The following is a 13859-nucleotide window of genomic DNA, read 5'->3' on the forward strand; positions in this document are numbered from 1 at the left end:
AAATGTAGGGACTGTGGGGGGCCTTCCTAATAAACACAATGAGTAAAGAGGTGCTAATAATATTATATCTAAAATGCAGCAGCATGCAGATGTTGAAAAAGCCCACAGATCCCACTTAGGATCCAGATTTTTGCAATATTTACAAAAAAGGAATAATAATAACTAGTCACAAGGTTGTATTACACACATCAAACCCCTATTTCTTGTTTGGGGCATGGGGGCACCACGAGGCATTTGTGCTCAGGGCAGTGGCCCTGGACCAAAGAGTTTCCCCATGTCAGTGATCTGTCATCGCAGATGAGACAGACAATAATGCAGTGGACGCTCGGCTTAAGGTGACAAATACAAAAGCTGTACAAACATTTTTGGCGATGTTTTGAATCACATACAATTTGCATTAGTTTTTATATCTGAACGCATCAACACTAATCTACAAATCTGTTACATAGAAACAGTTATTCAGTTCTTCCATTTTTAACTTTTTATTAAAATAACATAACATTTTTAACTGAACTAACTGTTCCCTCTCTTCCAGGCTCTGGCCATGGGCATGATGACCGAGTACTACCACTACATCTTCACCACACTGGTAAGCATGCCCAGATGCCCTTCCACATGCCTTGTCATGTACACAGTTATGGAACTACAGCAATATAATTCAACTTACACTGTTCTGCCCTTGAGTTGGTGGAATTCTTTGGTGCAGAGTTTCTAAAGAGCTGGTTCACACACAAAGCCTTTCCTCATCAGTTCTTCTCTCTCTAAGAAGCACTGGCCAATCAACAACCTTCTACGTCTAATTTGCACCTCACTCTGTTAATTATTAAAAACACTCCCTATATTCTGTGTTAATTGAACACGCACAGCTTTTTTAATGCATTTTAAAACTGCATCAGACTAAATTGTAAAATATCACCACAGTCTTATTTTTTTATAATTCATAGTGCTCCACTATGTTTTAATGTAAATGCAAAAGAATCATTTTTGTAGGAGGAGTTCCCGACTTTCTTCAGAAAGTCAATTAGTCTGGAAGAATAGATTATATGCCATTTCTCTTTCCACAAAGGGACATAATTTTCTCTGCTAAATGAAGCTAGTATCTTAGCGGATAAATGCCAGCTTCGTTATGCGTGTGGAATTGAACTTAAAGAAGAAATTTTTTGCTTCCTGTATCTGAAACAGCCGGATGATGTAATTCTTAGTAAAGTCAACCTCAAAATAGAAATGAGATTTTGGAGAGCAGCTCCGATCAGATGATAATTTGTTCAAGATGGCAACCACAAACAATGGCAGCTGCTGTTTAGTCAAGCTTTACTGCAAAGTTTGGAGAAACATCTTTAACATTTGCAAAACAGCTAGTCTGCACCCTGCTACCTCAGCCAGCCGGGGGACTGAAGAAGTGCAGGGACTTACTTTTTTGAAACTTAGCCTAAAGTCAGTGTTCACACATCACATCACACTGTTCTCTGTTTGAGTGAGTTCTGAGCGCTGTCTGTTTGATCTGGGCTGAAGAGAAACTGGGAAACCTACGGAGACAGGTCTGTGAGAGACAGTGACACGGCTCCTACAGAGTCTGTGCGTAGAGCGTCAGGTTATTGACACAATAGCATAATTCATCAGGGAACATGTAGTAGTATTTCAGAATCAGAATCAGAAAAGGTTTATTGCCATTGTCAATGAACAGAATTCACAAACATAGGAACTTGCTTTGTGGATTCAGTGCAATATAAAACAATGAACAAACATAAAACAACCTATATAAGTCAAAAAGAAAAACGGTTTTAAATCTGGACCTTAGGATAAAGAATAAAAAATGGCTATAAGATATAAGTCGGTGTAATCCCTCATTCGTCCAGGCGTGTTCCATAGTAGAAAAAGCTTCAGTTGTAGTCATCTGGACTCAGTTAGAAAAAATAGACGTTTCGACTCTCATCCAAGAGTCATCGTCAATAATAGAATTTAGGTCGAGAACTCTGATATTTATACTATTCTGTGGTAAGTCCAGCCCATTGGGAGGAGCCTTCCTGAAGAGGAAAGAGTTGTTTGTTACAACAGAAACTTACCCTCTTGGTATCTACCGAGCCTATTCAACCCTTTAATGGGCTATTAGTCTCCCCTTTGTCTTTGTGAGACCCTGGCTCACCCACCCTGAGGACCTGATTAACATCTAAATATCCTGGTACTGGTCCTCTACCTCTCCAGGGGTTCAGGATCCCATTGTAGACTACAGGAAGATTGAACCTTAGACCTCCGTTTCTGTTTAAAGAAGGTTTTTCTTTTTTAACAAAAATAGCTTCCTTAACTCCTCTTTCAAACCATCTTTTCTCCCTGCTTAAAACCTTCACCTCACCGTCTTCAAACGAGTGATTAGAGGCTTCAAGATGGAGATGCACGGCGCTCTGAGGTCCTGAACTTGTATTTCTTCTGTGCTGATAAAGCCTCTTGTGTAGAGGCTGTTTAGTCTCACCTATGTAACGTTCTTTACAACTTTCTTCACTGCATTGGATAGAGTAAACTACATTGCTCTGTTTTTGAGTCGGCAACTTGTCCTTAGGGTGAACCAGTTTTTGTCTTAAAGTGTTTCCTGGTTTAAAATAAACAGGGACTTCGTGTTGTCTAAAAATCCTCTGCAGTTTTTCACGACAGGCCAGAAACGGAGGTCTAAGGTTCAATCTTCCTGTAGTCTACAATGGGATCCTGAACCCCTGGAGAGGTAGAGGACCAGTACCAGGATTTTTAGATGTTAATCAGGTCCTCAGGGTGGGTGAGCCAGGGTCTCACAAAGACAAAGGGGAGACTAATAGCCCAGTAAAGGGTTGAATAGGCTCGGTAGATACCAAGAGGGTAAGTTTCTGTTGTAACAAACAACTCTTTCCACTTCAGGAAGGCTCCTCCCAATGGGCTGGACTTACCACAGAATAGTATAAATATCGGAGTTCTCGACCTAAATTCTTTTATTGACAATGAGTCTTGGATGAGAGTCGAAACGTCTATTTTTTCAAACTGAGTCCAGATGACTACAACTGAAGCTTTTTCTACTATAAGATATAAGATAAAAATAGGCTTACTATGTACATAAATGAATATAGTGATTAAATTATGGTTAAAGTGACGTGAAGTGTTCATGAGTCCAACTGCAGAAGTGGCCTCCTGCCTGAGGGGAGTGGCCTCCTGCCTGAGGGGAGTGGCCTCCTACCTGAGTGGAGTGGCCTCCTGCCTGAGGGGAGTGGCCTCCTGCCGGAGGGGAGTGGCTCAAATAGTCCATGTCCAGGGTGAGAAGGGTCAGCTGTAATCCGACCTGCTTGTCTCAGAGCCCTGGAGACGTACAGGTCCTGCAGAGATTGTCCTGCAGCCGATCACCTTCTCAGCAGAGCGCACAATGCGCTGTAGTCTCTGTTTGTCCCTGGTCCCTGGCCAAAGTAGCACACGGTGATGGAGAAGAGGATGGACTCAGTGATGGCCGTGTAGAACGTGTTAGTCCTTCACCTGTTGAGCAGTGAAGGACCTGACTATGGGGCTTTAAGTGATTGTGGATTAATTTCACTGACATCATAATTGTGGGGTTAAAAGTCAAAAAGTCTCTCCCTCTTCTGTCCCTCCTCCCGCCATCGCATCCACCTCTCCTTCTCTATCTTCCTATTTCCCCTTCCTCTCTCCCTCTCCCCCATCACTGAGCTGTGTCCCTGTGTCTCCATTTGGGACGCCCAGACCTGGTCCAGAGCCAGCCCTGGGCCTGCTACTGTATCGGGGACATTGAGCTTGTCCTCTGCCTTCCACTTGATGGATGGCAGTCCACCAAACGCTTCTGTGACCTTCAGGCTGGCCTTAAACCGAAGCACTACGTCAGCATCAGAAAAGGACTGTGCAAAGACGATGCAAGAGAATATTATCCGATACAACTATGTGTGGTGTAGGTTTTTGTTCATGGCATTTCAGTAGCAGTGCAAATTACATACACTACTCTCTTTCATCACATATATGTTTAGCTGTAGTGTAGTTTAGTCTACTTTTTTGTGTCACTAAAGGGAGAAATTGCAAGTGAATAGGAAAAAACCTCTATTGGAAACTCCTTCTGGTACTTATAGTTTTCAAATTGCACATAATTATTTGGGTAAACTATATCTACAGAGGGAAAAAATCCTTTAATTTCTCAACTTAATTTTAGAATGAACTTTTCAAACTATCTCTGGGAAGCACAAATGGCCTTTTTTTTTAAAGTTAAGAAAAAGTCGCATTAGATGACTTCTGTTGGAGGGTCTTGTCTCCATGGAGATGTTACTGTTTTGCCCGGAATATTCCACAGTATGGCATTAAACCTATCACTCCAAGTTGCCAAGTTACAGGTCAGATCTACTAAGAGGCAGACAAGCTCTCAAATGGGTGAGACAAGAAGAGCCTGCTCATGGTGCAGAAGCAGCCACGTGGAACAAGTGATAATCAAAACTATAAATGCTGTTCTTTAATTGTACATTTGCTCTCCCTCAGGACCTGTTTGCACTGAACATGGAGCCGTACCGCTTCAGTGGGGTGAACATGACGGGCTTTAGGATCCTGAACACAGAGAACCCCCAGGTTTCCTCCATCATCGAGAAGTGGTCCATGGAGCGACTGCAGGCCCCGCCCAAACCCGACTCCGGCCTGCTCGACGGGTTCATGACGGTACTGTCATTTTGCTGCCAAATACTGTTACTCAGCTTTACAGTGTGGCATGAGGAGGATGGAGGCGGGGGAGGAGGATGGAGGCGGGGGTGGAGGCGGGGGAGGAGGATGGAGGCGGGGGAGGAGGATGGAGGCGGGGGAGGAGGATGGAGGCGGGGGAGGAGGATGGAGGCGGGGGAGGAGGATGGAGGCGGGGGTGGAGGCGGGGGAGGAGGATGGAGGCGGGGGAGGAGGATGGAGGCGGGGGAGGAGGATGGAGGCGGGGGAGGAGGATGGAGGCGGGGGAGGAGGATGGAGGCGGGGGAGGAGGTCGCAGACAGGCTGGACTCATTCCTAAATGGCTGGAACTCAGATTTAAAGTTAGCCCTAAAGCAGCAGTGATATTTTGTTCTGGCGTTTGAGAATAAATTAAATGGCAATTGAAATTTAAATACCACAGTGTACCATGGCTTTGCATATCTTATAATAACCAAAAAGGGCTTTGTAAAGATTTACTGCTCCTTGGTTATGCCCTACTATGTTACCCATATCTTACCGGGAGGATAGGATTTATGGATTGAAACCGACTTCAGAACATCTTAGTTATTTACAGTATTTGTGACATGACAGTTGCTGGTGCTGATGGTGACCAAAATAACCTATTCACAATCCCCAGGCTGTGAGAAGTGCTGCTTTTTCCACAATAAATTAGCTCTGAAGCCCATATTGCTCGTGGCATTTTAATACCACGGTATATCTTTACACTGGTTATCGTCCCATCCCTGAACGGAAAGTAAAACTGCCAAATTGTGCTGTGCATTTTAACAAAGTTGTGATGGCAGATTAGACAATTCAGTCTTAAACTTTTTATCTCTGGAATAAAAGCAAGCCTTTTCAATTAAACCTTTGCGTGTCATTAGTTGGAGGCTTCCCATCTTTTTCTACTTTTTCATTCCGTTTAATGAAGTACTTACACCGCACATTGAATTGTGTTTGTGTGTGTTTGGCTTTGGTTTAGAAAATAGTATTACCTGGCCTAGCAATAGCAGTTTTAAACCCTAGGCTGAACAGTATTTGCAGAGTGACTTGTGAATGATCAACCAGATGCCCTGCGCAGTGCATCTTTTTTAGTTCTATGCATGAGATTAGCATGAAGGGTTATTTTGCTCGTGACTCCTTTTGAATACTTCAATTAAACTCTATATGTCACAGACGTTTTCCTCCAAATACAAGACTAATTAACCTATTTAGTCCTCTAGTTTTCAGTTCAAAGTCATCATCTCTGCCTCTCTCGTTCGGAGCATAATTTTCACTTGTCAATCATCATTGTGTGTGGAGCGGAGCGGGGCGGGGCGGGGCGAGGGCAGAGCTAATATGCCCTCTGCTTTGGGGACAGAGCTCATGTGTCTAAACACCCTGTAATGGGCTGTGTGAACGGTAATATGCTTTTCTCTGCCCCCTGCGCCGCCACTGTCCCCTGGGAGCCGTCACCAAAAACGACGACGTGCCAGCATGTGTGCGGGGGGGTAGAGAGGGGGGGGGTGTTTGTTAGGGCGTCCAAAAGAAGAGGTGAGATAAGGTGAAAGAGAAAAGGAGAGATGAAGCTTGTCACATGTGTTCAAGGTCCCTGTTTGTTGTTGTTGTTGTTGTTGTTGTTGCTGCTGTTGTATTAAGTATTAAGTTTTATCAGCATTTTTTCTTTTAAAACTTTCAAACCACATATGTTAAACACTGATGTTGTGATTCAAGACGATAACTAAATGTTGTTTAGCTCCAAATATTATAAAAGAAGCGGAATACAATGCCCTCTGAATCATATATACCAGTACTTCCTTATAGTAATAGCAAACTCATAAGGTATTTTTTTGAATATTCAGTGAAGATGTCACTATATAATCATGAGAAAAACAAAGAACACTACAAGTGGAAACATGTACAGTAATAACAGTAAGTGTTTAAGAGGGAGAGAAGGGTGTATGTCCACCTAGAGACATTTTACACCCGTTCAATGCACACACTAAAAACGAGTCTGAATCAAGTTTGTGAGATTTTTTACAGACATTTTCAAAGACTAGAAAATGCTTGCGACTAGAAATACAGTCAATATTATTACAATTCACCAAAGTAAGAGCTAATCCTGTCTGAATGTTGCCATTGGTACAGGCTTGTGTATGTTTTGTGTTTGTTGTTCATTGGTGCTTTAAATGGCTGCTGGTTCAGCCTGGAGGAAAGTCGGCAATGAGACGCCAAAGAGAAATAAACCTTCAAATGCTTGTTTTTAAAATCTCCTTCATTGTAACCATTATTTTGTAGCTGAGAAGTAAATGTAGGGTAACAGCAATATGGGGAGTTTGATTTCAATAAACTACAGTGCTAAAACAAGGGCGTTCTGTTGTTGTGCGTCGGTGCTCTTGCCAATCCACTAATGTTGTTTTAGTGATGTTTTTGCTTGAGGACAGGGCTACACCTGCTTAGTTAATGACATTGTATTGTGGTAAATAAAGCTCAGTCAAACGCATTCACTTTGCTTGTTTATTTGATATTTTATTGATTATGTTACTTTGTTCAGCAACACAAACGAATTGTCGGCAAACGATGTAGGTTATGCAATAATGTTAATAATGTTAATTGAGTACTCTATTACTTTTAAAACAAAGTAGCGCAGTAACTCAACAAGTTACTTTTAAAGATACTCAACACTGCTGTTGTTTAATCCTTTTGGTGTGTGTGTGTGTGTCTGTGTGTGTGTGTGTTTATTAGCATGTGGCTATTGGCATGTTAAACTGGCATCTGATTAAAGACTAACCAATTATACATTTATTAAGTGCTTCTGATAGGAATTAGTAATTACATAAAGATCATGAACATATTATACATGTGGATTGGCTTCACCATTTATTTGTATGTGATGGAACGTTTGGATTTACGTAACTTTCAGTAGACAATTCCCTGCTACATATTCATCCAACCACAACTCAAAAGCTGCATCGTGTCTTTATCTCATGTTAAGACGTCACAAGGCTCACACGATGATGTAATGTCATCTGAAACCCTCCTACTGCGTGTGCTTGAGTCTCATAAAGCCCTGGACCCTCTTTCTAAATGAATCTGTGACCTCTCCCCCTTTTAAACCCCTGCTTCCCCTCCCCTCCCTCGCATTACCTTGTGTTCTGTTCTTGCCATGGTGACGTTCAGGGCTTGATGATTCGTGGTCGACCCGGCAACAGTAGTCAGGGGTGACGTGGCTGTGTCCTTGGCTTCGGGAGGATGGATTGATGGACCAGAGAGGGGGATAAGGACTGATGAGAATGGAAGAGAGGAGATGGGGGAGGTTATGTACAGTGAAATGTATGGCATTTGTGGATGGATGGGTTTGAATGGTTTGGTGGTTTAGTTTTTAGGTTGGATGTAAAAAGGTTTTGGGCTGTATAGACCCTTCCAGGAGGGACAGGATTAGAATAGCAGTGCACACAGCCTGGTACTGATAAACTCACTATCCCATTCACTTTAGTGAGGCAGCAAAATAAAACAGAAGTTTGTACATAATGTAGACAAATGGCTGTGGTTTATAAGTTTTTGTATAATCATCTTATAAAGAAGTAAAGCTTTATTCCATTCAACATGGCACCCGGGGGTCCTCCATACCTAAACACCTGCAATGAATTAAGTTTACAGGCGTTTAGAGGCAGCCACAGTGAAGAGGTTTTCATTCTTCACATCAGGCTTCACACCTAATTCCTCTGTAAAGGTGTTCTGTGAAACCTTTTAGTGGGACGTTTGCCACATGCCTGGCTGTCTCCATGGAGATGTTATTGCTTTGCCTAGAATGGTCCACACTATGGCATTAAAGCTTGGGTACCAGAACTTTGTGACAAAATGAGACAGAGGTTCACTGCCTCTGTCTGTGAGAGCTCGGAACTACTGCACATAACTTTAAAGGTCCCATAACAGTCAAAATCGACTTTTCAGAGCTTTTAACCTTCTTACATTGCTATTTGTGCTTCATATATGTACCCAGAGTGTTTTTTTGATTGATTCCCGCAGTGTTTAGCTATATTACAGACTATCTCCTTTCCGCGAATCTCCAAACTGACGGGGGGTGTCTACAAGACCGCGTCATAAGGGCAAGCACGCGTCATTATCCCCCCTTTCCGGGTAGGTGAGGGGGTCCAAGGTCTGGGTGATATTTCTTAGCTATTATGTTAAGGGTGTTGCACAACCCTTATTATTATCAATCATACACTTAGGATAGACTACGAAACGTGAAAAAAAGCATGTTATAGCACCTTTAATACTTACTCCTTCCGCGGTTTAAAATCAGCTTTAAATGTAACTTGCACTCAATTACAGATGTTTCAATGCTTGAAAAAACGTACATTCTACTGCGAGCTGGCGCACCTCTCCATGGATCCAACCTGTCACAAGGCCCACCTGCTTGTCTCCACGGGGACAGTATATGCTTCTGACAGAGGCATTCATTGACGGATGGGCCAAATGTGGAACTCTAGCTCAATAATTAAGTAAAAACACATTGCATGAATCCTGCCGAGTGTCACCAGGGGTACGGGAACTTCCAGCACTTATAAGGTGATACTTGTAATTTATTCAGATTTAAACAAGAAAATATAATAGTGAACAGGTTTATACTTACTAACAGATGCAATGACGTAGAACGTCTATTCCCCTGGGTGCTCTCTCTTCACTCTTTTGTTACTCTACTGCACCTGCTGGCAATGATTAGAATCCATTTGTGTCTTTTCTATTCAGTTAGTGAGTAATCAAACTAACACAACTGTATAATCAGATTTCTCCCATGCAACTGTAATGAGACCCGGGACACCAGTCTGTCGAAATAAAATATTCCTCGTGAGAAACTCTCCACTAAAGGTTGTGGTAATAATATGTACCACTAAAATGTGTAAAAGGGACGTTGCAAATAAGATGACTAAAAAATCCCTATACTATATTTAAAGCTTTCTGTATATGTATTGCCATTACTTCTACTGTATAACATGTCCTCAAAGAACAGCGCTGTACATGGCCAGTTAAAAACAATATTACTGCTGTTAAGATGTGAGTTCTTATTTTTTATTCTTTCAATTGATGAATTTAAGATCTTTTGTTCATCAATAATCTCTTACAGAATTGAAATATTGTTTGGTCAGAACGTTTAACCTCCATTTGCAACAAGTCCAAAAGTGCGAGAGTTGTGTCTTGTTTTGAATGTATCCGTTGTCGTGGTGATAAGAAAGTGAATAATAATAATAATAAAAGTGATAAGAAAAAAAGAGTGTTTGCATGTATTCATATTTGGAGGAGTGACTGGTTGAAAGGCAATGGCAGAATGTGGTGATTGGCTGAGAGTGACTGACAGGTGACAAAAAGTAGGGACAAAGCAGTTTTATTTTGAAGGCTATGGACCTTATTTTACTCTACTTTTCCCTCTTTTCCCACGTGATTCAGTTGTAATCACACTTCCGGTCCAGCAGGAATTCTGTTTTTTAAAGGAGAACGAGGGTAAAAGTCTCGGCACTCAAATATTCTATAAAGTAGTTTGATTTGTGTAAAATATCCAATGTTCATGTGATTAACAAGTCGACAATGCTCCGATTCTCTGGGCGACCCAAAAACGTGTACAATTTATTTTCTCCGTATTAACGTGAATAGAAAAGAAAATACAGGAGACTACAGGTTCTACAGTTCAAAAATCTTCCTGGACCAGCCACATTTTAAGTAATTAATGGGCACTAAACGCTACATATAATTGCTATCTATGGGGAAATAATAATAAAGAGTAAAATGAAAAAGGTGGGTGCAATGACACTGCTTTATTTTTTTCTATTTCTTTTTCTAGATATAGTCATTATTACTACCATTTCCAACAAACTTTGCCTCTTATCTCCTGGCACTAATTTAGCTTTAATTATTGAGCACATCTCTCCCTGAGGAGTACACGGCTGGAACTATTAGAGAAACATGTTCATTTACACTTTGCTGAGCTCCTCTTACCGCCTCTGAGGCTCGCCCCACTCCTCTAATCCATAGAAAGAATTGTATATTATTTTGCACTCATTACAGTGATAATGATTCTTTAATGAAGGGGAAATGCATGCGACGTGATACGGTAGAGCAATGGGACTAAATGTAGAAACAAAACATGGGAATAGATGCCGGATATTCAGTAATATCCATTCTTGCGCTGCATTATTGGGCATATAAAATGTCTGGGTGCCATAATATACTTGTCTTCCTGCAGAGACATGTTTAGAATACCTGCGCATACAGCCTGGGACCCATTCATTTTAATGAGGCAGCAAAATAAAAACATAACTTCTGATGTTTGTAGACAGCAGGGACAAATGGTTGTTGTTTATACGTTTGTTACATGGGGCAATGAGTAATAGTTCATTTCCAACTTCCAGCTTCACTTTCAATAGTTCACTAATGCATTCAGGATTCGTGGACTTGATGAATTAAAGCTAAAATTGTATTGTCAAACTGTGGCCCGCTATAATTTGGTGCTTTACTGTCTAGAATAACATTAGATTTAAGTTTATTATGTGCTTGTTTGCATATATGGTCAATTCAGAGATAATTGCTGTATAATCTATAATCTATACAACAGGGCTACACATGGTAATGTTTAGTCCCGTGTGGTCGAGTGGTCCAAAACAGCCCTGGTTTTTCATAGTTTGTAATGTTTGGGAGCCAAAGCTAATGTATGGAACCATACCAGCCTTTAGAATGTGGATGTCCTGTTTACAAACCCTGAAGGGTTAAACTGTGGTTCATGTACCACTGGTGCTACTCGAGCTCTTTCTAGTGGTACATGAGGTTTGAGCCACACTCTCTCCCTTTGAATAGTTTCTTGGTTATAACTGTTGTAGCAATGATGTAGTCCGAGTTTAGAGCTGGTTTAGCCTCAATTTGACTAGAAAATTGTTCTGTTTTGGACCTGGTATAGATCTGGTGGTGCTTGGAAAGCCAAAAGTGTTCTCAGGTGATACTTGATGTGAAAAGTTTGAGAATCACTGGTCTATAGTTTTGCTTATTAACATTGATTAATATGTACAGTAATATTTTTTTCTGTTGTTTTCTTTCAAAAGTGCCTACAGTGCCATACAGTATAGTCAATAATGACATTGATCCAAAGATATGTATGGTATTTACTATGTTTCACTGATAAATCCTTTATATTGTATAATAGCGTAGCTGCAGTCAGTAGAGAGAATACTGCACCGTAGTTTCTCCTACACTGAATTATTGCCATCTTAAAACAATTTGCTAGTTAATAAATAATATTTCCAATGTTGAAAAATATTTACTGCAATTTCTCCTGCTCTGAATGATTGCACACATGAAATGGTTTGCCCAGTGGGGGTGAGTTTTATGATTTTCAATTTATGATGACAATGGATTATGGTAGCATACATTTACAGGGATATTTCCCACATGAGCAACTTTACATGAAATGCTCTGCCAATCTCACAAGGAAATAGGGAATTGCCAATGTTCTTATTTATTTATTTATTTACTTAAATCTGATGAGATGATATGTACCGTATTTTCCGGACCATAAGTTGCACCTTTTTTCATAGTTTTGGCCAGGGTGCGACTCATACTTATATTTATTTACCTATACTTATCCGGCGCGACTTATACATGATATTATTTGTTATTTTCACACTTGCAACCGCATTTCATACTCCAGTGCAACTTATACATGTTTTTTTCTTCACTATTATGCATTTTTTGGCTGGTGCGACTTATACTCCAGTGCAACTTGTAGTCCGGAAAATACGGTATTTGATTTCAAGGGATGCCGTAAATGTCAAAATATTCCAATTTAATTTGGGGCTCAATTATTCATTACAATATGTGTCCTGACATATTCTCCTTGAATTTGGGAAAGTTCCATTCACTCCAAACCAATGCAAACCTGGCTCACGTCTGAAATGCCTTTGGAAGAAGGAATGAAAAGCTGGTCATCAAAAGCAAAATAACTAAAAATATTTATCCTGATAAAATACACCCCACACATTTAAAAGTGCAGACTGACATGAGCACCTTTATTAGGTGTTTGAAACTGTAGCTGAAATCAGGACAGAACTGTGCACATCGTGATGTATACAATGAAATGTATTGTATATATTCTGTACATTTTGTATTGTTTTAATTCTAAAAGCCTCCTATGGACAGATGTTGAAAATGTGCTTATTTTGCTTAAAACATTGCATCTGGTTCGTCCAATGTAAATGCTATGTCCATATTAAATAAATAAATGAATAAATAATAAATATTCCTTTTCAATTTAGCTATGTGCAAAAGATTTATTTTCTAACTCTATTGTCAAAGAGGAAGTAACATAAATGTGTACATGGATTAATTCATTCGTCTACTGTTTCAATTTGGTATTTATTTTCCAGTTTAGTGCAGCTTTGTGGTGTAAAACTGTCAAGCTGACAATTGTGGTTAAACTGTCACTACATTTCAAGAAGCCTGTGGCTGCTCTGATTAAATCCCTCTAGAAACACATGCTTGTTGGGGCGGCGCTTGAAGAGTTTATGCCCGTCAGATCAATCACACTTTTCCTCATGCCTCCAGACCATTACTCAAACGACACATGGCATAACCTCATGTCTTGATAATGGAGCAACAATATGATCAAACATTTGAGGATGAGTGGATATGGCTTTATGTTGCACTTTCAGTCAACTCTACGGTGAGTTTGTGTGTAACAGGTGCTCAGTCGTTGTTTAGTGTCTTTTGGCCCGGCTCCAGCGTGTGTGAGCAGATGGTGGTGTTCAGTTGTTAACCTGTCTTATATCGTCCTCAAAAAGTCTGTGTTCTTCAAAGTTTTATCACCTGGCACAGTTTCAAATGGCTTGTATTGGACAGTTAAGTGCTTTACTACATGTACATATGCTAAAATGTGGATAGAAAGGCCACTATTATTTATTAACTCGTCATTATAGATGCACATACTAGGCACAGGGGAGGGTCCACGTGCCTTTCTTGGTGAAGATGTTATTGCTTTGCCTAGAATGTTCCACAGTATGGAATTTTATTTATCTACCTTGCTTTCTTTCAATTACAGATGTTTTTATTGCTTAAATATAGCGTGACTGCTAATACGTTCTCTTTGTTTCTGTGGCCAAAGACGATGATTTTAGTCTTGTCTGAGTTCAGCTGGAGAAAGTTGTTTTGCCTCCACACACTGA

General features: G+C 40.5%; 1 protein-coding gene across 2 annotated transcripts in view; it reads left to right on the plus strand.

Annotated features, from left to right (window-relative positions):
- LOC140371509 (glutamate receptor ionotropic, kainate 2-like) overlaps positions 1 to 13859 on the plus strand; it is a 132825-nt gene that overhangs the window by 57735 nt on the left and 61231 nt on the right. For both annotated transcript variants that reach the window (XM_072458709.1, XM_072458773.1), the window contains exons 5-6: positions 536 to 589; positions 4486 to 4659. In XM_072458709.1, coding sequence (XP_072314810.1) covers positions 536 to 589; positions 4486 to 4659 — 228 coding nt within the window. The remainder of the gene's footprint in view (positions 1 to 535; positions 590 to 4485; positions 4660 to 13859) is intronic.

This window comes from Eucyclogobius newberryi, unplaced genomic scaffold (genome assembly GCF_026437365.1).
Source record: "Eucyclogobius newberryi isolate DKJ021-1_F unplaced genomic scaffold, fEucNew1.0.hap1 SCAF_1, whole genome shotgun sequence".
Lineage (NCBI taxonomy): Eukaryota > Metazoa > Chordata > Actinopteri > Gobiiformes > Gobiidae > Eucyclogobius > Eucyclogobius newberryi.